Source organism: Cynara cardunculus (assembly GCF_001531365.2).
Source record: "Cynara cardunculus var. scolymus isolate 2C chromosome LG 5, CcrdV1, whole genome shotgun sequence".
Lineage (NCBI taxonomy): Eukaryota > Viridiplantae > Streptophyta > Magnoliopsida > Asterales > Asteraceae > Cynara > Cynara cardunculus.
Window position 1 is genome coordinate 28,203,523 of NC_037532.1, and position 26,002 is coordinate 28,229,524.

The 26,002-nt window shown below is 35.9% G+C and overlaps 3 protein-coding genes across 3 annotated transcripts; all 3 read left to right on the forward strand.

Annotated features, from left to right (window-relative positions):
• The first annotated feature begins 4,797 nt into the window (after positions 1-4,797).
• Positions 4,798-5,625, forward strand: LOC112512955. The gene has a single exon (XM_025119081.1). The coding sequence runs from the start codon at positions 4,798-4,800 to the stop codon at positions 5,602-5,604; it is 807 nt and encodes a 268-aa protein (XP_024974849.1). The 3' UTR covers positions 5,605-5,625.
• Positions 5,626-6,473: 848 nt separating this feature from the next.
• Positions 6,474-7,280, forward strand: LOC112512956. Its single transcript, XM_025119082.1, has one exon. The coding sequence runs from the start codon at positions 6,474-6,476 to the stop codon at positions 7,278-7,280; it is 807 nt and encodes a 268-aa protein (XP_024974850.1).
• Positions 7,281-18,265: 10,985 nt separating this feature from the next.
• Positions 18,266-19,162, forward strand: LOC112512958. The gene has a single exon (XM_025119083.1). The coding sequence runs from the start codon at positions 18,266-18,268 to the stop codon at positions 19,160-19,162; it is 897 nt and encodes a 298-aa protein (XP_024974851.1).
• The last annotated feature ends 6,840 nt before the right edge of the window (positions 19,163-26,002 follow it).

Genomic DNA, 26,002 nt, shown 5'->3' on the forward strand with positions numbered 1-26,002 from the left:
TGAGTGATAAATCTCATCAGGAAGAGACATAACTATTATAGATCGAGCACGCGTGTCTGTAGCTATCTTCTTCTTGTCCTCATCACTCCACTGATGTGGGAGCTTTGGAATCTGCCGTTCAGGAATCACGGTAGTCGTAGCTGTTGCTGGAATAGCCGGAGCGATAGCAAATGGAATATATGGTCCATTTTCTATGTAATGTGGAATTTCAGGATCCACACCTTCCAGAAAGAGGGACATCCGGTTCTTCCAAAGACTAAAGTTGTCACGGACAAACCAGGGAGGTTTGGCAAGAGAGCTATTATCTTTTTTGTGTGTGTGTGTTTGCAATTTGTAAAGCCATTTGTAAGCGGTAAAGTTATCTAAGAAAGGAGATAAACTAATACAGAAAATAGCTAAACACAAGGAAAGAAAGAAAACACTGCTCTGATACCACTTGTTGGTCTCGTGAGGGTCTACAAGAAGAGAAACAGTTTGTAGAAGGGGGGATGAATACAAACACAATATTTTGAAATTTAAAATATATATTGATAGAGAAGATCAATACAGATTTTACAAGATTGTTTGCGGAAAAATAAGATAATAAAAACCTATCTAAACAATCTTTGGTTACACACTAAGTCTTAGCAAATACAAGAAAAGAAATTGATGTAAAGAAGATCATTTATTTAAGCTAGAAAATGCTTAAAGTAAGAATTAGGGTTAGAGAGTGAGTTGTGCGCACTCTGCATGGAGAAGAAACACTTCTATTTATACCCAGTGCATTAAATGAACATTTAATGCAATATGGTAGGGTTAGAGTGCGTGTCAAGCCTTAAGAGGAAGGCTTGTCCTTTGCTACAGTGAATAGTACAAAAGCACTATTCATAAGCAGACATTCTTACTTAAAGTTGGTGGACAAAGAGTCGACTAGTCGGCTCCGTACCGTACTAACTTTCATAAGGGTATGGGTTTTGTCCTTTGCGTGCATAAGGACAAGAAAACAACAATCGTGCTAAGCAAGCTCCCTTTGATCGCTGAATGTTGGAATGACCTGAAGGTCTCATCATCATTCGCTGAAGCTTGAGCAGTCTTCACACATATGTAGACAAGCTTGTAATCACTGAGTACCGCTTCAGATCACGTACTCGCCGGTCTCTAATCTTCAGTTTCAGTCTTCGACGTTTGCTGAACGTTCTTTGGTGTGAGTGTTGTATTCTTGAAGTATTGTTGTCTCTAATAGATTTACAGTGCAAGTTTTTCAGCGATCACTGAACATACTCAGTGAAGATCGCTAGAACTGAAAATACAGAAACACAAATACAACGTATAAGTAAAAGGGATTATCATCAAATCACTTGAGAGAGAGGATCAACAAGGGCCCATAGCGGGGTTCTAATGGGCAGAGCCCCTTGGCGGTGGTCTTGCCGACCGGTTAGTGGTCGGGGTCTAGAATTTATGAAAAGTCGAACATAGTAAAATTTTCACCAAGTATAAAATCTGATAATGAACTTAGACATCTGATCCTTCTATATCAGACATCTAAAATGTGGTTTCAGACTTGAAGAAATTAGCTAAGTCCTAAGTCTAGACTAATAAAGTCAGAGATCTGAACCTTGTGTTCAGACTTGTGTTTGGTATCAGACTTAGTCCCAAATGGCGCGAGACTTCGATTTTGCACTCTGATTCGGTTGTAACTGCTTTTCGATCTTATTCATTAACGGTTATTACTATTTAACTACTCGTAACCGTCGATCTCTCTTATATATACATAAATTCATGATCTGATGAATATATATATAAGCAAAACTCAATGCCTTATTTCGCGTACGAAATTTCTAGATTATCCAGGTACCGATTTGTGTGAATCTAAGGCATTAGAGGGGTGAAATACTGTAATTGGAAAGTGATTTCCAATTCACGATCTAGAAATTTATCCAAGTTCTATATCCACAAGTGTATATATATATATATATATATATATATATATATATATATATNTGAAGTTACCTTCACAATGTTTTGTTGTGAAGTTCAAGTGTAAAAATCGTGTCTCCCGAAAACAGTCTTGTCTCAGATATCCACAAGTGTATATATATATATATATATATATATATATATATATATATAAGGGTCCATTCAAGGGAGAATTAATTAGTTTGTGATAACTGTGAGATCCAATTTTAACTACAAATCAATAGATAAATTAAGAAACTAATATTTTTTGTAATTTAGCTTAAAAATATAATTAAAGGGTATTTTAGGTATTCTAAAATTTTCATCTCTCTTCTCTCTCTCTCTGCTACCTCCGGCCTCCGAGGAACATCGTGTAATACCCAAAATACACCAAGATATACAATGTGTTACCCAAAATATATATAATGTGATACTCAAAACACACAAATAAACTTTGAGATCACTCTAATACCAATTCTAGTTCTATCGTGATACCAACTGTGGTACCAGTGTCACAGGTTGGTGTTTAGTGGTCGTTCATCGCCGCTGACAAATTTAAATTGTATTTTGAGTGATCCATACGACAAATTTAATAATGTATTAAAAACATATATCATTAAAAAAATTAAAAAATATATTTTTTAAGGATGGGACTGGGACTAGCGACCCATAACCGGTTATAAACTAGCCTGACCGGTCTTCATCTATTCGACTGGGACCGGTTACACCGGGACCGGTTATAGCCTGCTATAAGAAATCTTAGGACTGGTTGGGATCGGCCCGGCCCGGGACCGATTTTTGGCCATCAGTTCATGGGAGACGGTGTCTTGGTCAGACAAGATAACTAGAGGAGGTCACTAGAGTGGTGATGGATGCCGGAGAAGGCACCAGATTTGGTCCCTTTGTGTTCGTGTGTGTGTGTATATATATATATATATATTAAAATAATTAAATTAATTAAAGGAAATTGAAATATTAAACTAATTTAATTAAATTGAATAATCAACTCAATTTACTAATTTAACCTTTGTTTTATTTTAGTAAATAATATTAATTATTTAAAATGATTGTCTCATATTAGACCTCACAGTTACCGCAAACTATTTAGTTATCATTTAATTAGACTCATATATATATAGAGGTTGGTTATTATACAACCCTTGATATTGTGCAACCAATACAACCCAATCCAACCATCCATTTCATTTGATTAATATGTGATTTCATAGAAGTTTTTATTGTTTCTTAATATAAAGTATCGATCATAATTAATGAACTATATTCATCTTCCAAAAATATTCAAATCATAATAAATGAACTCTCATCATTTCCATAAATATCTCAATATATTGGGTTGCATTGGTTGTACAAATRCGATGAGTTGTATTTGAAACAAACTCTCTCTCTCTCTCTCTCTCTCTCTCTCTATATATATATATATATTAAAATTATTAATCTAGTCAAAGGAAATTAGAATATTAAACTAATTAAAATAAATTGAATGATCAACACAATTTACTAATTTACCCTTTGTTTTATTTTAGTAAATAACTATAATTATGTAAAATGATTGACTCGTATTAGACTTCACAATTAACACAAACTATTTAGTTTTCATTTAATTAGGCCCCTATATATATCAATGTGAAATCAATGCCTTATTTCGCATATGAAATTTATAGATTATCCCGATACTTATCTTGTGTGAATCTTAAGCATCAAATTGGTGAAATACAATATTTTGAAAGTTATTTCCAATTAACCATATAGAAATTTATCCAAGTTATATAACCAAGGCCCAAATTCCAAGCAAAAACTTGTGATGATCCAATCCATAACTTTTTATCTGTCGATCATGGTTAGCTACCTAGCACGTCTTGGTCCACAGAGCCAGCGCAATTATACTGGTAATTCTTTTTCTAAAAGGATGCAATCTCCTTTGTTAGCAATGCCAATTTTTGTAGCTTCTTTCCTAGTAAAGTAAGTAATTTGAGGTAAATCATTTCCCACCGCATGCTGATCTGAACAAGTATAATTAAGATATAGATTTACTACAAATCTTCTGTAACACCCAAGGCTGTTGCTAAATGCGTTCTGTTGCAAATGTGGTTCGCATCGTCATATACAACGGTAGTATAGAACAAATAGGCTGATATCGCAAACAATTTACAACGAACGGAATTCTGGTCTTTAATTTGCTCCCAAGATTCAGAAGTTGAGACCAGGAGGTCCGCGACGTCAAAGGGGTCAAATTAGCAATCATCCTAACTAATTAATGTACAATATTTTGCAATATTTATTGCATTGATGATTCTTCATTGTGAATAGCCTGTTTTTTCTAGGATGGATTATTCATTTTATAAGGTGAGGATCATATTGCCGTACGTACCTATTTGTATTTAGATTCTACTTTAACATTTTTGTTGTCGAACGATTTAATGATGGTTTAAAGTTTCTTGGGAACGACATGACATTAATTACTAGGTTACATGAAAGAGGTGAGACCATGAGAAACCGCATGTTCATGATGTTTGCTACAGTTGGGGATTGCGTCATTAAAGATGCATTGGAGAGTAAACAGAAGGGGAACAACTCTTGGACAGTTTCTGCAACAAACACATGTGGGAGGCCATCTCTTTGCTTCATTCATACCAAATGGCATTAAAGAAATCAGAGTTTTGTATTTCAATTTGGATGCAAGTTCAGCAATTCGAAAAGACTGCACATGGAGTTTCACATGCTACTGTTATTCATAAGATTAATGTATGCCAACTTGCGATTGTATAAATAGAAAAGCAAAGAATATTTTAGTTATCATCAGAAACACTTGCTTGCATGCTTGGCCAAATCCTAACCAAAAGCATGGCATCATTAAGTTCATTTTCTTCTTCTTCATCCAATATTCGCCATACCATTCGGTCCATTAGTTTGCCAACCAGATCACACCACAGCACTCTTCAAGTTGAAGAGGAGGTCACCAATCTTAAAACATGGGAGGCATCTTTGCCATCTTTTCCTGATGCAGAAACATTTTACAATGGTCTAGCTTGCCTGGAAAGATTATACACATGCGTTGACAATCTTTTCAGTTTACCACTGACCCAACAAGCCCTTTCCCTTCATCAACATGAGAAATTGGTAAATGAGTTGCTGGTTCGGTCGATGAGACTTTTGGACATCTGTGGCTCTATTAAAGATTTAGTGTCGCAGGTAAAAGGACATGTACGAGATATTCAATCAGCTCTAAGGAGGAGACGAGAAGATTTAAGCATTGATGTTTCGTTTCTAAAGAAACTGAAGAAAGATGCCAAAAGAGCTGTTGCGGATTTAAAGCAAATCGATCACATTTATGGCTTACAACTGTTGAATCTTGATCACCACCTATCTTCAGTGATCAGAGTACTAAGAGATGTTAGTGAAGTCAGCATTTCTGTGTTTGGATTGCTCTTGTCGTTCTTGTCTGTCTCTATTTCTAAGCTGAAGTCAACAACTAAATGGTCAATAATCTCAAAATTGATTCCGAAAGGAACAGCAGGAAGCAAGTATCAGCCTCAGAATGGTGTTGAGGCTTTAGATTGCCACATTGAAGGCATTGAGAATGGTTTGGCATCCATGTTTAGGAGGTTGATCAGAACCAGGGCTTCCCTCCTAAATATTCAATCTCACTAATGTGAATCTTGCAACACATAGTATATACTTTATTCATCTGAGTTCTATAGCGATGTATATTTGACTTTAAAACTAAAAGATTATACCGTAAAAGACATACACAAAGATATTCTGCTACATTTTTGCTACTTTGTTTCAGTTGGTCATGTGTCCTGAAATACGACCATCATTGAGTGTACTCCGATTATAGTTAACCATAAAAAGAACAAATTCCAAGTAACTACATAGATCATCGGAATGTAGGACACAAGAGTAAACAGAAAAACGCTAAATGAAAAATGACTATCGGACAAGTGTTCTATATAGACCCTAGGAATGTCGAATGACTGAATTCGGTCAGTGATATTTCTAAGGTGTTCTTATGTAGTATACCATGTAAAAGGCTAAAATTAGGTACACATGCGACATGTGAACGAATTAAGTGGGCAAAAAATTATGATATTAATGCAGCTTAAGATACAAACCTGATTTCCATAGTTAAAGGATTTAACATTTTGATGGAAGAAACGGTGTTAACATGCACACCACACGGGTGTTGTGAGAAAGAAATATTATTTCTTTAAACCAAGAGCATGAGAAATCTGTGGCATTAGAGATGAAATGCAGGGTGGCATGGGAACAATTCCTGCAGCAACACATGAGAGGGAGGCATCTCTTTACTTGATCCGTAACCAAAGGCAATGAATAATATCAGAGCTAATTTGTTTCCTAACCAGGAAACAATGCCAGCAAATTCCGGCTAGTGCACATGCTTCTTCATCACTGTGTGGAATCCTTACTGTCCTAAGTTTGCTTGTCTATATATTTGCACAGAGCAAATAGCCTCTTGATATCATCACAAACTTTTGAATTCTTTGCTTTAAAAAAAAATGGATTGTTCTACTTCCTCTTCTTCACCATTCGTCAGTATTCGCCATTTTCGATCCATAAGTTTGCCAAGCCGACCACATCCTAGCACTCATCAACTTGAAGAAGAACTCACCAACCTCAAAACATGGGAGGCTTCTACCTCTTCCATGCCAACTATAGATACAGTCTGCGGTGCTCTAATGGGACTCGAAAGATTGTACACATGTGTTAACGAAATTTTCGCTTTTCAACTGACCCAACAATCCCTTTCTCATGAAAAGCATCAGAAATTGGTTGATCAGTTGTTGGACCAATCATTGATGCTTTTGGATGTCTGTGGCTCATTAAGAGATGCCATGGAACAAGTCAAGCAACATGTCAGAGATGTAGAATCGGCTTTGAGAAGGAGAAAGGGGGATCTGAGCGTCAACACTTCCTTCTTCGTGAAAATGGAGAAGGATACCAAAAGAACTCTCTCTGCACTATTAAAGCAAATCAATAACAATTTTGGGGGCACAACACTCGTGAATCTAGATCACCACCTCTCAGCTGTGGTTAGATCACTAAGTGATACTAGTTTGGTGAGCATCTCTGTATACAGATCACTCCTGTCACTTATATCTGTTTTCATCTCAAAACGAAAGCCTACCAGGTGGTCTATAGTTTCAAATTTGATACACAAAGGCGCAGCAAAGGGTGTAGATCACCCTCAAGTTTCATCTGAGAATCTAGAATCACACATTGAAGTCCTTGAGAATGGTATGGAATGCTTGTTTAGGAGCTTGATCAAAACAAGAGCCTCTCTCCTAAATTCTCGCTCTCACTAGCTACACTGTTGTAGTCCAATTTTGTAGAGGATATGCCAGTCTTTTTGTAAAATGTACAAACATAGAGAGATATGAATGTTGATGGTTACTCAAATGATGTGTCTTTTTATTTGTCCTTATAGATGTCATCATATTCTGTTTTCTAAGATTCAACTTCATCTATAATTTCATAGAACCGACTTAACAATGAGTTTAGTGGGTGATTTAGCAAATTGAGTCCTCAATTTTCTATAGATGCAAACAAAATTTGTAAGCAAGTCATAATCAGTGCATTTTTTTGTCATCGTGTGAGAAACATGATGGAAATAGAAACTGTGTATACCATGTAAACAGATACTAACTTATCTTCATGTACTCATAGACCATATAAACCAATTAAAAGTGTGATGAACTCCCTCCATTCCAAAATAAATATATACATATCAATTATTGGCATGGACTACGCTTGAACTCAAGAATTGATGTGCATTCTTCAGTCGTGGGCAAACTAGTATACACATTAAGCTCCATAAGAAACAAAATAAATGATACTGATACTAAGCTAGTAACACTAGTAGCATATAATTTTACTTCAAATTCTTCTCTAAGCGGCCCTACTCTGGTCATGCTTATCACTTAATTACGTCATCTAATTCCTTCTCTAAGATGCATCTCTAGTTAGCAGAGCGGTCTTTTAGCATGTTAAATGTGGGATTCTTATAGTGCCTCCACAATTTTGGGCCCAATTTTACATGTATATATTTTTCTATAGATTTCTTGAATCTTGATTACGTAATAATACACAAGACAACTAAATTGTCCTTTCTGTTGGTGGGTTTTTCTCTATTCTTTATTCTTGTTTTTCCCTATATATCAAGGTTTCAACTTTGTCCACCTTGTCCTCTATCTTTGATGCGAGTACTTGATCAATTTTCATCATATGGGCTTCATTTTTTACCCAACAGAGGATTTTGATCTTTAAGAGCAAGGATTTGATTTGGGTGTTGGAATTAAATGTCAAAACACATTTGTTGATTTATATTTTTAGATTAATTAGATTTATGTAAAATTAAGAGGGTCATGGGACACCTCATCAAAACCACCGAAAGTAGTTTCTCACGGCAGTTTTCTGCCAACCGTCGTGTACCTTCAAGGCACCGATTCATTTGCTTTATAAGCATGAATCGGTTGTCATTTGTAAACAATGGTTTTCTAAATTATTCTCTCTATTATCATCCTACTCAATTAGTTCTATATCTTTTCTGTGGGTGTGTATTGCTACATGTGAATCATGGGTACTAAAGGTTCCAAGAGTATTGATCGTGGATATCACGATGGTGAAGCTCAGGACAGAAATCCACTGTGGTTTCGAAGAAAAAAAAAAGAAATGAACAACAGTGGTATCAGAGCCGAAGGAAGGATCGAAGAAGGAAGACGTTAAGGATCACTTAGAGGCTTCGTAACACTCAAGGGAATTGTGGAAACTCGGACTTAACAAACTCTCCTCACGGTTGCAGCAGCAATGGCGAATCCAACCAGAAACGAGTCAGGAAACCAACGTGCTATCGTTGTATAAAGAAGGGCCATTTCGCTTGGGACTGTCCCGAAAAAGGAAAGCGATTGATTTAAAGGCAACCGACACATGATCAGAAGGAAATCATTTCTAAGGTCGATGATCAAACTGATTACATGATCAGTCCATTGAAACCCTACATGCAGACACACACAGAGAAAGGATCTTTATAAACGGCGACTACATGGTCGAGGGAGCCGACACGGGATCGTGGAATTCCGTCTGGTACGTTAATTCGAAAATCTCTAAACATATGTCTCCCTCTAAAGAGATATTTGTTAAATTCAAGAAATGCTTCTACATCAACGATGAAGAACGTTTTCTTGACACACTCCACACACATGGTGTTTGGGAAATCGAACTAACAATGAACGAGAAAACATACGTTGTTCCCTACATCTCGTTTGTGCCCGAAATCAATATAAATGTTTTGAGTATGAAGCAACTCATATTTCAAGGGTTTGAGGTTGATGTGAGTGATTTAAAATGTAAAATCACCCACATGTGTGATGATCGAAATAGCAAGTAGAAGGACCGACAGGAGCCTGTTGATAGAAACCACCAGGAGATGAAGACAGTACCTGATCAAATTGAAATCAGGAAAGAGGACAAAGGAAAACTTGAAATCAATGGAAGTTTGGTACCCATACATATAAAGACTCTCGACGACTATGTAACCTTCATGGTTTTGACAAATTGTGACCGGATTGCTTACAAGAATAAGAAATTGTTCGAGAGAAAATTTGAAGAAGCACTCGCTTGGTTTTATAAAATCAAGGACGAGGATGAAATCACACTCCCGCCAAAGATATCAGGTATGGAAGTCTGCTTATTTGACTTATACAAGTTGATTGTTGGATCAGGAGGATTCAAAATCATAACAATTGAAGGAAGATGGAAAGATATCGCAATGAGCTTCGGATTCCCAGAATGCTACGATAAAGATTTTAGTAAATTATTTGATGCATCCACAAGAGTACTATGTATTTGCACAGAAAAGGTTTGGGATGGTGCCAAGCAAAGAGAACCAAAAGTTTGGTAGTTCAACCAACAGGGTTCAGAAACAATCAGGACGTACGATTGGTCATAGCGTTGGAACCTCAGATGGTAGAGTAACCAGGGCCAGAACGTTACAACAGTTAAGACAACCATTCAAACCGGAAACTACAAGGAACGAGATGTGGAAGACCCTAGCATCAAAGGATATTAGTTAGATGAACTTGAAGACACTAGCGCTGACACAAATGAAGGCGATGAGTTCGTGATTGTGGTATGAAGCTCGAAGACTAGACGAGCTGGATGAAAGGTGTTCAACATTTAAAGGGGAGTGTTGGAATTAAATGTCAAACACATTTGTTGATTTATATTGTTAGATTATTTAGATTTATGTAAAATTAAGAGGGTCATGGGACACCTCATCAAAACCACCGAAAGTAGTTTCTCACGATAGTTTTCTGCCAACCGTCATGTACCTTCAAGGCACCGATTCATTTGCTTTATAAGCATGAATCGGTTGTCATTTGTAAACAGTGGTTTTCTAAATTATTCTCTCTATTATCAACCTACTTAATTAGTTCTATATCTTTTCAGTGGGTGTATATCGCTACATGTGAATCATGGGGACTAAAGGTTCCAAGAATATTGATCGTGGATATCACGATGGTGAAGCCTCAAGACCGAAACCCACTGTGGTTTTGAAGAAAAAAAGGAAAAGAACAACATTGGGATATGTTATAAGTCGATTGCCTTTTGGGTTTGGGATATTAGGGTTCCAAACTCAAACTTTTTTTTAGGGATTTGACTTTAATGTGAATAAGCCAAGCCTTTCAATATTCTTGATAATAGATTTGCTTTCTGACTTTTATCTTTTTCGAAAACTCTGAAAGATTAGGTTCAGAATGTTAATTTACCATCTATCAATTGTCTTGGTACACGTGTAATAGGGTCTCCAAAAAGATTGGAACGATCCTGCTAGTTAGGCTCCCGAATCCATCCCTAAAGGTTTCTTTCTCTAAATCCCAATTTTCTTGTAGTGAATGAGTCTAAGCATGCATGGAACTTAGAACTACAGTTAACTAGGTCAACTGGACTTCAAAATCCAGAGTAGTGTGGAGGAGCTTAATAGTTCAGGCTAGAATTGGAGGGTGCAGCAGGCCTAAATGTTTCATTGCTAGCTAGMATTGATCCTGGAGAGATCTTCCGTATGCATGTGATCCTTGTAAAGAGCTTGGGACTTAGCTTGGCACCATGGCTGCTTTTCATATGTTACAAACAACAATCCTGATTCACTCTGCCCTTCTGAATTTTTGTGCCCCACTATACTTTATCAATGAAATTGGTGGCATCTCAAATCAAAATTCTAGTCGGAGTTATCTAAACTAGGGAGCTGAAGAGATAAACACCGTTGAATATATATACCATAAAAACAGGTATTAATTAGCAGAACATTATATGTGATGTTTGATGAATTTTGGTATCTACTTCAAGATTGTGCCGTATTCAAATCTACATGGTTGTCTAATTGTAAACATGCAGTGTAGTATCCTCTAAAACTCGGATACATATTGCAAGGTTATAAATCTACAAAATTACATTAGTTGGAAAGGATATTTAGGAGGGATGCTCTTGTTTTGATCAATCTCCTAAACATTCCAAACCATCCTCAATTTCTTCAGTATGGCACTCTAGTTCCTCATTGAAAACCTGAAGCTGGTCTTTGTACTCCACTGTTCCTTTGGGAATCAAGCTTGAAACTATTGGCCACATTGTTGTCTTTGACTTTGCAATAGATCCAAACAAGAACAACAAAAACGACCTGAACACGGATATGTGCTTGCAACAGTATCTTCTCTCAGTACTCTAGCAACTGAGATAAGGTGGTGATCTTGATCTAGCAATGGCACATCTCCAATCTTGGCATCGACATGCTTCAAAGATGAAATAGCTTTTCGGGAATCTTTCTTCAGCTTTTTAATATATGAAGTGGTAATTCTTACATCATATTTTCTCCTTCTTAGGGCTGCTGAACATTTCTAGCATTTTCTTTGACTTCTGATAATATATCTCTTAAGAAGCCACAAACGTCCAAAAGACTAATTGAATCTAGCAACTTATTGGAAAATTTCATATACTGGTTCTGAGTTAGGGCTTGTTGGGTCGATGGCAAAAGGAGAAGATCTTGAAGACAATCTTATAATCCCTGTAGACTCAGCAGACCTCTGCAGATGGCATCTGTAGTACTTGGAGTGGTTGATGTGGATGCCTCCCATTTTTTACCTTGTAGATCTCATCTTCAACTTGAAAAGTGCTTGGACATGATCTAGATGTCAAACTAGAGGATCAGATATGATGAATATTGTTTGAGGGACAAGAGGTAGAAGCCATTCTTTTCTTATGTTTTTGTGAGAGAGAGAGAGAGAGAGAATATGTGGAACCCGTGTATCACTCTCCAAAAGAGCCTTTGAAGAGAGAAGAAGGGAGGGTCCAACATATGAGAAGAAATTATCCAAGTCTAACTGAGTGGGACTCTAATACGCCCCCTCTAACTGAGATTAGATGAGAAAAGATGTCCCAGAGTGTCGAAAGGGGTTAGGTAGGCAAAAGATGTCCCAGAGTGTCGAGTCCCCGTAAAGATGGTAGAACTTGGCTCTGATACCATGTAAGGATATGTGAAACCCCATATCACTCTCCAAAAAAGCCTTTGAGGAGAAAGAATAAGGTTCCAACATATATATAGAGGAAAATTTATCCAAGTCTAGTCGAGTGGGACTCAATATATATATATATATATATATGAACTCTTACCTAACAGATGAATATCCCACCCAAATTGCCTCTCCCTGTCAGGTATACAAAGTTTTTGCGACTGGGATATTGATTTTCCAACAAGAGGAATAGAACCCATATTTTGTTGATGCTGAAACGAGCCTTAATCTGGAATTCTGTTGACGATGAAGAAGACACAGGTGATAAGCAGGAAAGTACACCAGAGTGGAAACGACCCATTTGATCCATAACATAGCTGAGAGCTCAAATAAAATCGAAATCTCCAAAGCCCAGCATGAGCAATGGATTCAAAAAATCTGACGACCAAGAGTAGATCAGAAAATACATTTAACTATTACCGTAATATAAAATAATATATAAGAGTTAAATAAAAAGTAGAATAATCAAGATAAGCATTAGATTAGAAATCTGCAAGAGACCATAACTAGCTATTGGAATAAATCTGCAAGATAAGCATTACATAACCTAATCTAAACACAAATCTCGAAGACATTATACTATCTTTGGTTTGCATTTTCAACATAATAATGAAACTAATTGAACAAACAAGAAAATAATATTGAAGAAATAGTTAAGTGATAAACACACGACTAAGAACTATGCAACTCTAAACTAGACTACATGAGATAAATTGAAGCACTTAATGTTGATTTCATACCAATTGAGATGAGAATCTGTAAACCAACACATTTCTCTTTAGTAACATCCAAACACTCGTTAGTAATGATTCGAAATAAAGATTTATCGATCTCAAATTTTTAAGAACAACCAATCAACAACTCAATTTGGCTCTAATCAACATTTACTCTATAGATTTCACGTGCAATCTATTTTGAACAACTAACTACATCTAAAAGATAAGCACTACTGAGATATGGAAATCATGCATTAAATAAGTAAAAGAAGAAGAGAAAGAGCAGGAAGTTAGTGTCGAAAACAGGTAAGCAAATATGTTAGAAAATGGAAAACATAACCCAGTTAGAATAGCAATTGGTACCTGGTACGCTAATTGTGTAGCATCCGTAAGAGCTAACTAATATATATAACCCAACTCCCCAACCATATGCGTCTTATAACAAATGCAATCTGGTTCAATTGTTACAAGAAACCTTGTACATAAGTTCATAAAAGCTGGATCAAGAATGGGACCTAGTTATTTAAGTTACCAGTTATACCAATTTTGGTGATGATGCAGCGTATGATAATCGAATCGAAAGTTAAACCTATTGATTCAGAGGCTACCTAGGAATCACCTCTTTGATCTAAAGCTTGTTGATTCGATCGAATGCCAAGCCTCAGACACAAACTTAAACCGAGAGAGATCTCGAAATTTGGATGGAAAAATGAATGTTCTATTATTCAACATGTGACACTACTTTTCGGGCATATTGTCCGCTGGAAAAATACTGACAAATTTCTTGCAGATTGAAAAAAAAAATCAACTTTAATTGACTTTCATCACAACTCCACCATTGATTTTTTTAAAATTCAATCAAATTTGTGGCGAATTATTTATTTATTTATTATTTAAAAAGTCCAGCAAAAAATGTCCGACTTAAAATAATTAATTAACATTAATTAATCAAAATAGTGGCAGATTTGTGTGGAATTTAACTAATTAGATAATTAATTAAAATCTGTCATTAATCTTAATTAATTATAGAAAAAAATTGGTTTTATAATCGGAAATAACATTTGTGGTGGAATTAGTGACAGATGTCGTGGTCCGCTTGACATTCATAGGTAATATTAAAAATAATGTTTAAATGATTTTAAATTAAAAACTTGATTTTCTAAATTACCGGCGGTTTTACTCTGGACCACCGGTGATCCGCCACAAATTTTATTAACTCAAAAAAAAAATATTTTTTGATTGTTTAACAAATATATTTGATAGAATAATCTCTGCCGGATTACCGGCGAATGATGTAGTCTGTCGGAAATTCGTTGGTAAGTTAAAACTATAATTTTTAAACTAAATACAATTATTGGGGTATTTTCGGAGGACCACTCAATCTGCCGGTAATTGTGCCACAAATTATAATTTTGCCAAATTTATTTTTTGCTTTCTTTTTAAAAATTTTGTAGTGGATTTGTGGTAGATTTTTAATAAAAATAGCATTTTTGGTTTTTCTATATATCCATAAATATTTATTCTTAATAAAAATTGCTTTAGTGGGTCTTAATGCGATTTAAATGCTATATAGTCACTACTAAAAAAATCGGGTTTTTCCGACGGCAAAATCCGTCGGAAATCCGTCGAAAATTTTAAAAAATGTTTTTTTTTCTCAACTTTAATTTAAAAAGAAATATAAAAAAACATTTTTTATAATTTCCGACGGATTTCCGACGGTTATTCCGTCGGAAATCCGTCTGAAATTTAAAAAAAAAATATTTTTTTATTGTTTTTCCTTAACTTTACTTTAAAAAGAAATATAAAAAAAAAACTTTTTTAAATTTCCGACGGAATTTAATTTAAAAAAAAAAAAAATTAAATTCCGTCGGAAATCCGTCGGAAATTGTTTTTAATTAACACTAATTAATTGATTTAAATAAATTAGACAAATTTTGCGACGGATTTCCGACGGATTTGTGACGGTTTAGAATAAGTAAAAAAATCCGTCAGAAATCCGTCACAAATCCGTTGAAAAACCGTTTTAAATAATTTTAATTTTTTTCCGAAAAATTCAGTGGGGGATTTGTGGGGGATCTGTGGCGGATATGGATAAAAGTTGATTTTTTTTGACTTTTTGGGTATCCGTCGGAAATCCGTCGGAAATATTACCGACGGAATTTCTGCCAAAAAAATCCGTCGGTTATACCCTTTTTTTTAGTAGTGAGTGGCCTAGTGGGTCATAATTGTCTTACCGAATCCAATATACATCACATACATATATATAGTACATACATGTATACAAACACGAATACGTCACCAAGGATCATGATGGGTCTTATTGGATTTTAATGGATCTTAGTGGGTGTTATTGAGCTTTAGTGGGTCTTACGGGTGTTATCGAGTCAAATACACACAACATACATATATATGGAATGCAAACTTGCATACAAACATGTAATAAGTCACCAAGTATCACAAAGAGCCTTATTGGCGGTTTCAATAGGTTTTATTGGCCTTTAATCGATTTTATTGAGCTTTAAAGGGTTTTATAGGACTTAAATAGATTTATTGAGCTTTATTCGATTTTAGTGGGTTTAATGGGTTTAATGGATTTATTGGTCTTTATTCGGTCTTATTGAGCTCTAATGGATCTTAATTGACTTTAATGAGTTTTATTTGGCTTTAATCGAGTTTGTTGGGTTTTAATGGATCTATTAGGCTTTATTTGGTCTTATTGGCTTTAAAGGGTTTTATTGGGCTTTAATTAGATTTTAGTTGACTTTAATGAGGTTTTTTCAACTTTAAATCGGTTTTATTGGGTTTTAAAGGGTGTAATGACTTAAATTCAGTTTTATTGGATTTTAATGGATATTAGTTGACTTTAATGAGTTTTATATGGTTTTGATCGGGTTTATTGGGCTTTAAAGAGTTTTATTGAGCTTTATTCGATCTTATTGGCCGACAATTTAATCTTAATTATTAATTTAATTAATTAAGTCAAGAAAGTTGGATTTTTTTTAAATCAGTGACTGATTTTTGGCAGACTACATCCATTGGAAACGGATGATCCACCGGAAATAGAGTTTTCCAACAATTAGTTTATTGGGTTTTCTAACAGATTTTTCTGCCACAAATAGCATCCTATTTAGTAGTGAGATTACAACTTCAACATATAGATAACGAAATGGGTTTGAAAATAGTTGATGAGCCAATCATACAAGCCCAAGTGGAAATGGAAAATAGCAAAAAACAAAAAAAAGTTCCATAACATGATTAAACGACGTCTTTCGGCCTAAAAAATCCCGTAGACCTAATCATCGGCCGGATTCCATGAACACTAAGGCCCGCTCCTCCACATCACTTGCACGATGTTATAATGAAGCACCGGGTATAATTAAAATTATCGGGTTAGCTAAGTAACTTGTGTAACTACTAATTTCCTAACTCGGTGTACTACAGAACAATCGGGCATCACTAGCCATTATCTACCGATGTAACTACGTAACCTCGTATGACTACCAATCACCTTACCAACTATAGTTATTAGTAAAATAAATATATGTTATTAGAAAATAAATAGGAATTCGTTATTTAACTGAATACGTACATATTGGAATATAAATAAAAAAATCATCGGTAACAATTGAAATACAATAATAAATATTATATATATATACTACATTAATAACCATTTAGAACAAAAGTCTTAATTAGAAGTCTTAAAGCATAAAATACTATCGATATATGTAAGAGATTCAAAAATCTCTTAAGTACAAACTATTATGCCAAATTAATGCTTAAAACATATAATTTGTTTGGTCAAAGTTTCAATTTACATGTAAAAAATATGTTTAGTCTTCCCAAAATTGTTTATCACTTTGTTTGTTTCCAATTTTGAACCTAAATTCAAATTCAAATTCAAATCTCTTCTTTCCATTGAAGTAAACTGAAATTTGAAGCAACAATACCAGAAAGGGTTTCAGATCCTACATGTACCCCACCCCAACCCTTCAACTTTATGTGGGTTTAGAAACTCAACATGTGTACAATTATTTTTCCAATCGATCTTGCTAATACACTCTATTGACCTTCAACTTTATATATTAGTTGACTTGCAAAATAATTATACAAACTCATGATTCAAGGCTAAACTAATATTTCAAAATTGTGATTCACCCGCGCTGTATCGCACAATTACACCACTAATATATATATATATATATATATATATATTCCATTAATAATAGATTTACATAATGACATTTACACAACTTGTTGACTTCTCATTGTCTTCGAATCCAAAACTCCTATCGAAAGTAAATAGTCAACCTTCTTTGGAAGTTTAGGTGGCTCACTGTCATTTGCTAGAACATTATATTATACATTAATTGATAAGGTAGTTAAAAGAAATTCAACAAAATTGATAGCTGGAATTTTGATTTTATTAGATTCGGCACGTGGGTTATATAAAGATATTCATCTTACAGAACTTCTAATATAAGCAACTTTCACATACATACATACATATACATATATATATATATGTATATGTATGTGTGTGTGTGTAAGCATGGAAATGGAACCATGTGTAACATATGTTATTTAGGTCATAGATAAGATGGCAGCAGCTGAGGAAAGCATGGGTATTGGTGGCTTTTAGACTTGGTCACCATGTGTATTTGGATACGTGATACATAAATATCAAGAATTAAAATTCTAAGAAGCTTTATTATAACATATATACCTGCAAGTGTGTATCCAATATAGAATCAGGAGATATTGTAATCATATGTTAAATATGTAAAATAAACAATGGTTCGGCAATTAAAGCACATTTAGAAGCAGGAGATTCGGCAAAAAGCATATGCACACCTGCTAATTTTATTGGTTAACTTTTAGTTTAGTCGGCAAAGCGATACTGGCATCACATGCATATGTATGTGTGCCTTTACTATATGAAGAATAAGCATCCATCTTCAAGAGCTTATACCCGAAAGTTGCAATATCAATCTTTGTAATTTTCAGGCAAAAATGGTTGTTTCTTTAAGGTTTAACAGCAAATTCCAGAAAAAATCAATCAGTTTGCCTTGCAGATCACATCCAAGCACTCTCGGAGTTGAAGAGGAGCTCAACAAGATTAAAGCATCATCTTCAACAAAGCAATCTGCTGACAGCATATCCAACGGTCTGTCTCAGCTGGTTGAGTTGTACAATTGCTTGGATGATCTTCTTGATTCATTGGCAACTCAGAATCTAATTTCTTCACACCGAAAGGAGATTTGGGTTGAAGAGGTAATGGAGGAATCCATGAAGTTGTTAGATGTTTGCAGTACTGCAAGGGATGTGGTGTTGCAAATGGAAGAACATGTTCGAGATATTCAGTGTGCATTACGGAGGAGAAAGAGCCACACCAGCGTGGAAGACAGCATTGGGAAATACAAATGTTTTAGGAAGAAAACGATGAAAGAAGCCAAAGTGATGATTATACATTTGAAACAATCGGAAAAAGTGATGGGTCTGTTGGCGGATCCTGATAACCACCATCTCATGGCAATGATTAGAGTCTTCATGGAAGTTACCGAAATGACCGTTATTATCTTTGAATCTCTCTTGATGTTCCTAGCATCCCCGGTTACCAAGCGAAATGGATGGTCTGTAGTGGTGTCAAAGCTGATTTCCAAACGGACTATGGCATGTCAAGAAGACAAGAAGCAAGAAGGAATCACGAATGAGTTGGAAACTTTAGATGTTGCATTGTTTACCATCCTGTGCGATGGTCATGTTGAATGGGCAGAAAAAACGCGAATTGTGCAATTTAAATTGGAGGGACTGCAAGGTAAGATGATGAGAATTGAGAGCGGTTTGGAGTGCATGTTTAGAAGATTTGTGAAGACAAGAACTACTCTCCTCAACATCATCTCCTTGTAACTCATCATCAAAAACCACCTCAAATCTAGCAAGGATTAATGAGGCTGAATTCTTCTAGATATTAGGACATCGATGAATCTGATTGCGCACATGATACTAGAGTTGGTTATAGAAGAAAACACCAAACAAAATTTCAAACTATATATATACACTTTAGTTCACAAAAACAAACAAATAAAACACAACGCCGCGTGCTGTAAATAATTTAGTTTTTTCAAGTGAACTTTAAAACATGGAGTATATAAGGGTCATTATTGTAGTTGTTACTTGTTAGGAAGTAGTAAGGTGAAGTTATATATGTTTTTGTATTTGTTGTGGATCATTGATCACAAATCATCCACATAATAAACATGTTGAAGTTCTAGTTCATAAGTCAACTGAAAATCGTTACTTATGATCATCCTCGATACGCATTTCAAATATTTGTTTCAACGCGGAAATGGAATGATGAGGCTATTAACAATATCCACTAAGCAAAACCCAACATCAAACAACATAGTTATCACCATATGGAAGTAACACACTGAAAGTAAAGAGAGATACCGAAATTTTTACATGGAGGATGTCGAGCACCTCAGTCGCTATCAATTTTGTTTCTTACAATGATGGAGATTACATCTTCAATGGAGAAAAAAATAATGCAAGCTATAATAATACAAACTATATTACAGGTTCGGTATATGGAGGAAGCAATTTTTTTGCGAAGGTGATAACTACCAAAATAGCCCTAATATGATAACGACCAAAATAACCCTAACATGCAACAGGTTTATGCGACGTAGAGTCGTAAAACCACGTCACCCAGTTCCTTGAAAAAAGCTTTTGTGACTTGGCTAAATCGCCACTTTCAGCATGTTGCAACCAAGACGAGCAAGGTGCGGTAGCTGCATAAATGCTTGAGTTCATTTTAGGTACTGTGGCGTCCCCTTACGACTACTCTTGCAAAGTGGCTTTACCGAGTAGCATAGTGGATTTAAGTCATATATAACCATCTCTAAGTTGACACTTCAATTAGCCCAAATTAAAACAAATAATAGTGGCTTTGCCAATCTTCATCGATATACCAAAAAAATAAAATTGGATAGCAAAGTTAGCAATTCTCACATAAATGCCTCCTCCACCAAAAGCACCAACGACTTAGTTATGTCTCAAAATTCCAACCAAGTCCAAACATAACTCAAACTTCGTTTCAATCCCCTTTGTGGCTTTTGATAGAATAATTGTAAATACTCAAAACATTTAGTTGTTAATAGGTTTCCTTTTGTATAGACTAAATTATCTCCACTATTTTTGTACTTATACCTAATCGTTTGGAATGCAAATGATCAAGGATTAAATCATTTTTATGGTATAGAGCTCCAAGGTAACCCTACTCTCCCATGCGCTGTCACTGCCCATCTCCTCTTCTTTTTCCAATCATGTATGATAAAATAGCCTCTGCTTCTTCCGCTCACTCATCTTTTCACCCGGCTTTGGACGTATCCAACATCAAAAACCACATACCCATCATGCTTGAAATGGTGAACGTCCAATATGCGACGTGGAGGAGCTCTTCAAAATCCATGTTAGATCTCACCGAGTGATTGATCACATCATCCCTTCGGAGAAGACACCTCCTCGACCACCAATGAAGAAAAAGAAATATGGTCGACCCTGACGCCACCGTCCTCCAATGGATATATTCCACAATCTCCAATGACCTCTTGCACACAATTCTTGAAGCCGATGCATCGGCAAAGGAAGCTTGGAATCGATTACGCGATATATTTCAAGATAACAAAAACTCTCGTGCCGTTACACGAGAGCAAGAATTTTCCAACACCAATATGAAATTTTTTTCCCAATACCTCCGCATATTGCCAACGACTCAAAATTTTGTAGGACCAACTCAAGAAATGTTGGAGCACCAATGATGAATCATCGACATGTTCTCCAAATGGTGTCGAATCTCACCGAAGTCTACAATGGCGTCGGAACCCTAATCCGGCAAAGTGGTCCCCTCCCATAATTCTACCAAGCACGATCTATGTTTATGCTTGAAGAAGTCGGTTTGGCCAAAAAGGCTTCTCAAGGCTCCCCATCTTCATTATGCTTACAACCTCGCTAAAAGAATCTGAAAATTCTCAACATTACTGGATCATAAGTCACCACATCAGAATCAAAATGGTCCTCCATGGGCCAGCAGCGTGGGGGTGGAGGACGAAACCACGGGGGTGGATGTGGTAGGGTGAAGGTCGTGGCAATGGAAACCGCAACAACCATGGTAGCAATGTTCGAAATGGAGGAAATAAGCAACCTGGCAGCCACAATGGCCGTGGCAATAGATGTCATGGGTAGTACCACCATGTTTGTACCTGACGCAACCAACAGCCCCATGGACTCGGTCCAACAATCCATAAGCGCAACTTAGTATCCTTAGCCCACAATCTCACGAAACTTACTCAATGACAACACCATCCACACCAACTGACCTCGAAGTTGCGATGCACACTCTCGGTCTCAACCCGCCAGATTCAAGCTAGTATATGGACACCAGTGCAACTTCACATATGACATCCACATCAAGTACTCTTTCGTCTTACTTTAATTTGATCGATAGCCGTGGTATAATTGTCGGAAATGGCCAAAATATTCCAATTCAAGTTTATGGTCACACAAAATTGTCACATCCGTACCCTCCTCTCTCTCTTAACAACGTCCTTCATGCTAGAACTAATCAAAAACCTTGCTTCAGTTAGAAAGTTTACTACTGATAACTCAGTTTACATCGAATTTAATGCTTTCGGTTTTTCTGTAAATGATTTTCGGATAGGGATGAACCTAATGAGATGTGACGTTTAAGGTCAATTATACCCCCATCATCGCCAACAAGTATATCATCACTTCGCCTTCAACCTTTGCGGCCTTGGCACCTTCCCTTTGGCATGACCGTTTAGGTCACCCTGACGCTCCCCTTTTTTATTTTCGTAGAAGCAATAAATTTATTTCATGTAGTAGGTTAAGTAATTCTAATGTTTGTCAATCATGCACTCTTGGAAAACATGTTAAATTACCTTTCATTGCTTCAACTTCACGTACCTTTATGCCTTTTGACATAGTTCATAGTGACCTTTTTACGTCTCCCGTTTTAAACTCTTCGGGCCATCGTTATTATATATTCTTGTTGGATGATTTCACTAATTTTCTACAGACATTTCCTTTTGCAAAAAAAAAAAAAATCTGATGTCTATTCCGTATTTTTACATTTTCGAGCTTTAATTCGCACACAATTTGAACGTGAAATAAAAACTATACTGACATTCCCAGATTCAATCAATCATTCAAATTAACATCAAGAACAAAGAATTCAACAATGGCGGATATTAGAGAGTAGAGAGAATATTCTTCAAAGGTTAAATTGTATTGAATGCTTCCAAAGATTACAATCAAAGTTCTCGGATACAAGTTACAAAAGAAACAAAGTTACCAACCTATTAATTCAAGGAAAATATGAAGGGAAATAAAAAGCTTGAATACAACATTTTAAGCATAAAGCATTAAACCCAACATTCTCCCCCTTTGGATTCAAGTTCTAGAAATTGAAAATCTCGAACGTCTAAAACCAGATGTGTCTCAAACCTTCTTATAGCATTCTCGTACTGAATCTTCTCATCAAGTAACTCCAGAGTTTTAAGAAGTAAGAACGTTTCTCTTAAATTCAACTTGTTTGACCCCGGATGCTTTGTCATATTGAGCTTTCTTCAATTCAGGCCGCTTCCTTATAATTTTGATTGTTCCATCACTGGACTTTTTGAGTTCACTAAACCTTGGAAACCTTTTGGCATCATGAGAGTTTTCATAATCACACCTAACTCTGGATCTTCTAGAATCATATACAAAGGATAACCATCAACGTCTTCTAAATCCTTATTTGGCCTTCTCAGATTAACATGCTTTTGGTTACTTTCAAAGCACATATGAACATCTATAACTGAAGATAGTTTGCTTTGACATTTGAGAACCCTTTTAATAGCTTCTAATCCTATGACGATTCCTTCCAATGTGACAGTCTGATTTCTGATATCATGATACATAAACTCTTGGTCTTCCAAGTACAAATTAGGAAAATCAGCTTCACTAAAGTTCCATTTTTTACCATCTTGCCTTGTGACATAGAAAACTAGATACCAAACTCTTACAAGTCTTCTGGCTTCCACCTTCTTTATCGAGACAATCTGGTGCTTTGTTTGCACAAAATGAACGGGTTGGCATTTGGCTTTAAGGAAGTACTTATATTCTTTAAGGTATTCAACAGTTTCTTTACGAATACCCAAGACTTTATCAACACTTAAAGCTTTTAAGTGACGAACAAAATTGTCAGTATACAAGTCTTCAAGATAAGGTTTTCGTATTCTAGATTTTTCCCACCCTGGAGTTTCAAGCTTCTTAGCAATAGGCACATACCTTCTTGAAGATTGAACATTTGAAGTTTGAGGCATCGAAGATGTACAAGGAACACTTGGTGGTTCCGCAAAAATTGGTTCAGGATCTTCTTTCGACTCGAACAGAAATGGAAAGCTTGATTCTTCATCATTCATATCTACTTCAAAGTCAAACAATAATTCATCTGAATCAACAGCTTCTCCTTCAGATTCAACATTAAAATCCTAAACTTCACCAACTTCATTTACAAAGACATCATTATATCCAACATTTGCTAACAGACCCAACAACCTCCTTGTTTCTTCTGTGGAAACCTCCGGCTTTTCAACCATCGACTCGATGTCTGGGTCTGCAAATACTTTCATTTCCATGCATGTTACCCTTTCACTAGAATGATTGGAATTACGTTGAAAACTTTCCACAAACAAGTTTTAAACACCAATTTCATCCAAAAACAAATTAAATTGATCAAGAACACCAAGAACAGTTTCGAACTCAAGATATTCAAAAAATCCAAAATTGAAACACCAAATCGATTCAATTATGCAATTGAATGATACCAATCAATTCATAAATGATGTTTGTATAAAACTCAATCAAGTTCGATCACAAAAACACATAGATTATCGATTTCAATAATCAAAACAGTAGAAAATGGTGTTCGTCCAAAGCAGTAAGTTTCCAAATAGTTCTTTTAATCCAAATCTGATTCTCTAGTTGTTGTTTCTTGCTATGTATTGTATTAAATGCTTCCAAAGATTACAATGAGTTCTCGGATACAAGTTACAAAAGAAACAAAGTTACCAACCTATTTATACAAGGAAAATACAAAGGGAAATAAAAAGATTGAATACAACATTTTGAGCACAAAGCATTGAACCTAACATATATAATGTGACAATGGGAAAGAATTTGACAATAGGCCTTTTTGGCAATTCTGTAAAACTAATGGTTTGTCTTTCCGTTTATCATGCCCATACACCTCTTTAAAAAATGGCAAATCCGAAAGAAAAATAAGGATTATTAATAACATCATTTGAACATTACTTTCCCATGCTTCTCTTCCCCTTCTTTTTGGCACCATGCACTTGCCATGGACACACACCTACTTAATCTCCTTCCAAACAAACAATTAGTACACAAATCTCCTTTAAAAGTTCTCTATCAAAAATCCCCTTCCTACTCTCATTTACATGTTTTTTGATGCCTTTGTTATCCACTTTTCCCTTCCACCTCTCTAAACAAACTCCAAGCTCTATCCACCCCATGTGTCTTCTTGGGATACCCACTGAACCATCATGGATACAAATGTTATGATTTATCTTCCTATAAAATAATCATCAATCGCCATGTTACCTTTGGTGAATCTCAATTCCCTTTTGTAAAGTTGCATAATCCACTTTCTCACTCCGATGACTTTGTAGATGATGGCATATCACCACACTTACTGCATCAAATTTCATGACCCACTCCTCTCACCTCACCTACTTCACAATTCCCATCTACGGCCTCTACATCACCCATCGGCACACCGTCTCCTCCACATAATGGAAGCCTTGATTCTTCTTCTCCAAACGAATCAAACCCTCTCTACCTCCTCCCTCTCAAACTGTCCCAATTCCCACACAACGACCCGTTACACGTAGTCAACATGTGGATTTTTCGCCATAAAGTTAAATATGACCCTTCTTTTGAGCGATATAAAGCACGTCTTGTAGGTGACAGGAAAACTCAACAGATTGGAATGGATCGTGAGGAAACTTTCATTCCGGTTGTCAAACCCGCGATCATTCGTACAGTCCTCAGTCTCGCCCTTTCGAAAGCTTGTCCTATTCATCAACTTGATGTCAAAAATGCTTTCTTACATGGAGAACTCAACGAAACAATCTACATGCACCAACCCTTGGGTTTTCATGATCCTGATCATCCCAACCATGTATGTCTACTAAAGAAATCTTTGTATGGGCTAAAACAAGCCTTGCACGCTTGGTACAAGTGTTTTACCGACTATGTTTCTTCCATTGGGTTTTCTCATAGCAAATTGGATCATTCACTTTTTATATTCCACCACGGTGGTGGCATGGCTTACCTTCTTCTTTATGTTGATGACATTGTACTCACGACTACTTCTTATTCTTTATGTCGGTCTACTATGTCCAAACATAGCTTGGAGTTTGCAATACTTATTGGGCCTCTTAAGTTACTTCCTAGGCATCGTCGTGACTCGTCATAAAGGCGGTCTCTTCTTTCTCAGCAAAAGTATGCCTAGAAAATTATTGAACAGGCTGGTATGTCGTCATGTAAACCATCCTCCACTCCGGTTGATACAAAACCAAAACAAAGTGCTACCTCTAGCACTCCCTATGATTCTCGTCACTGTACCTACCCTTGTACGGGCACTTCAATACCTTACTTTTA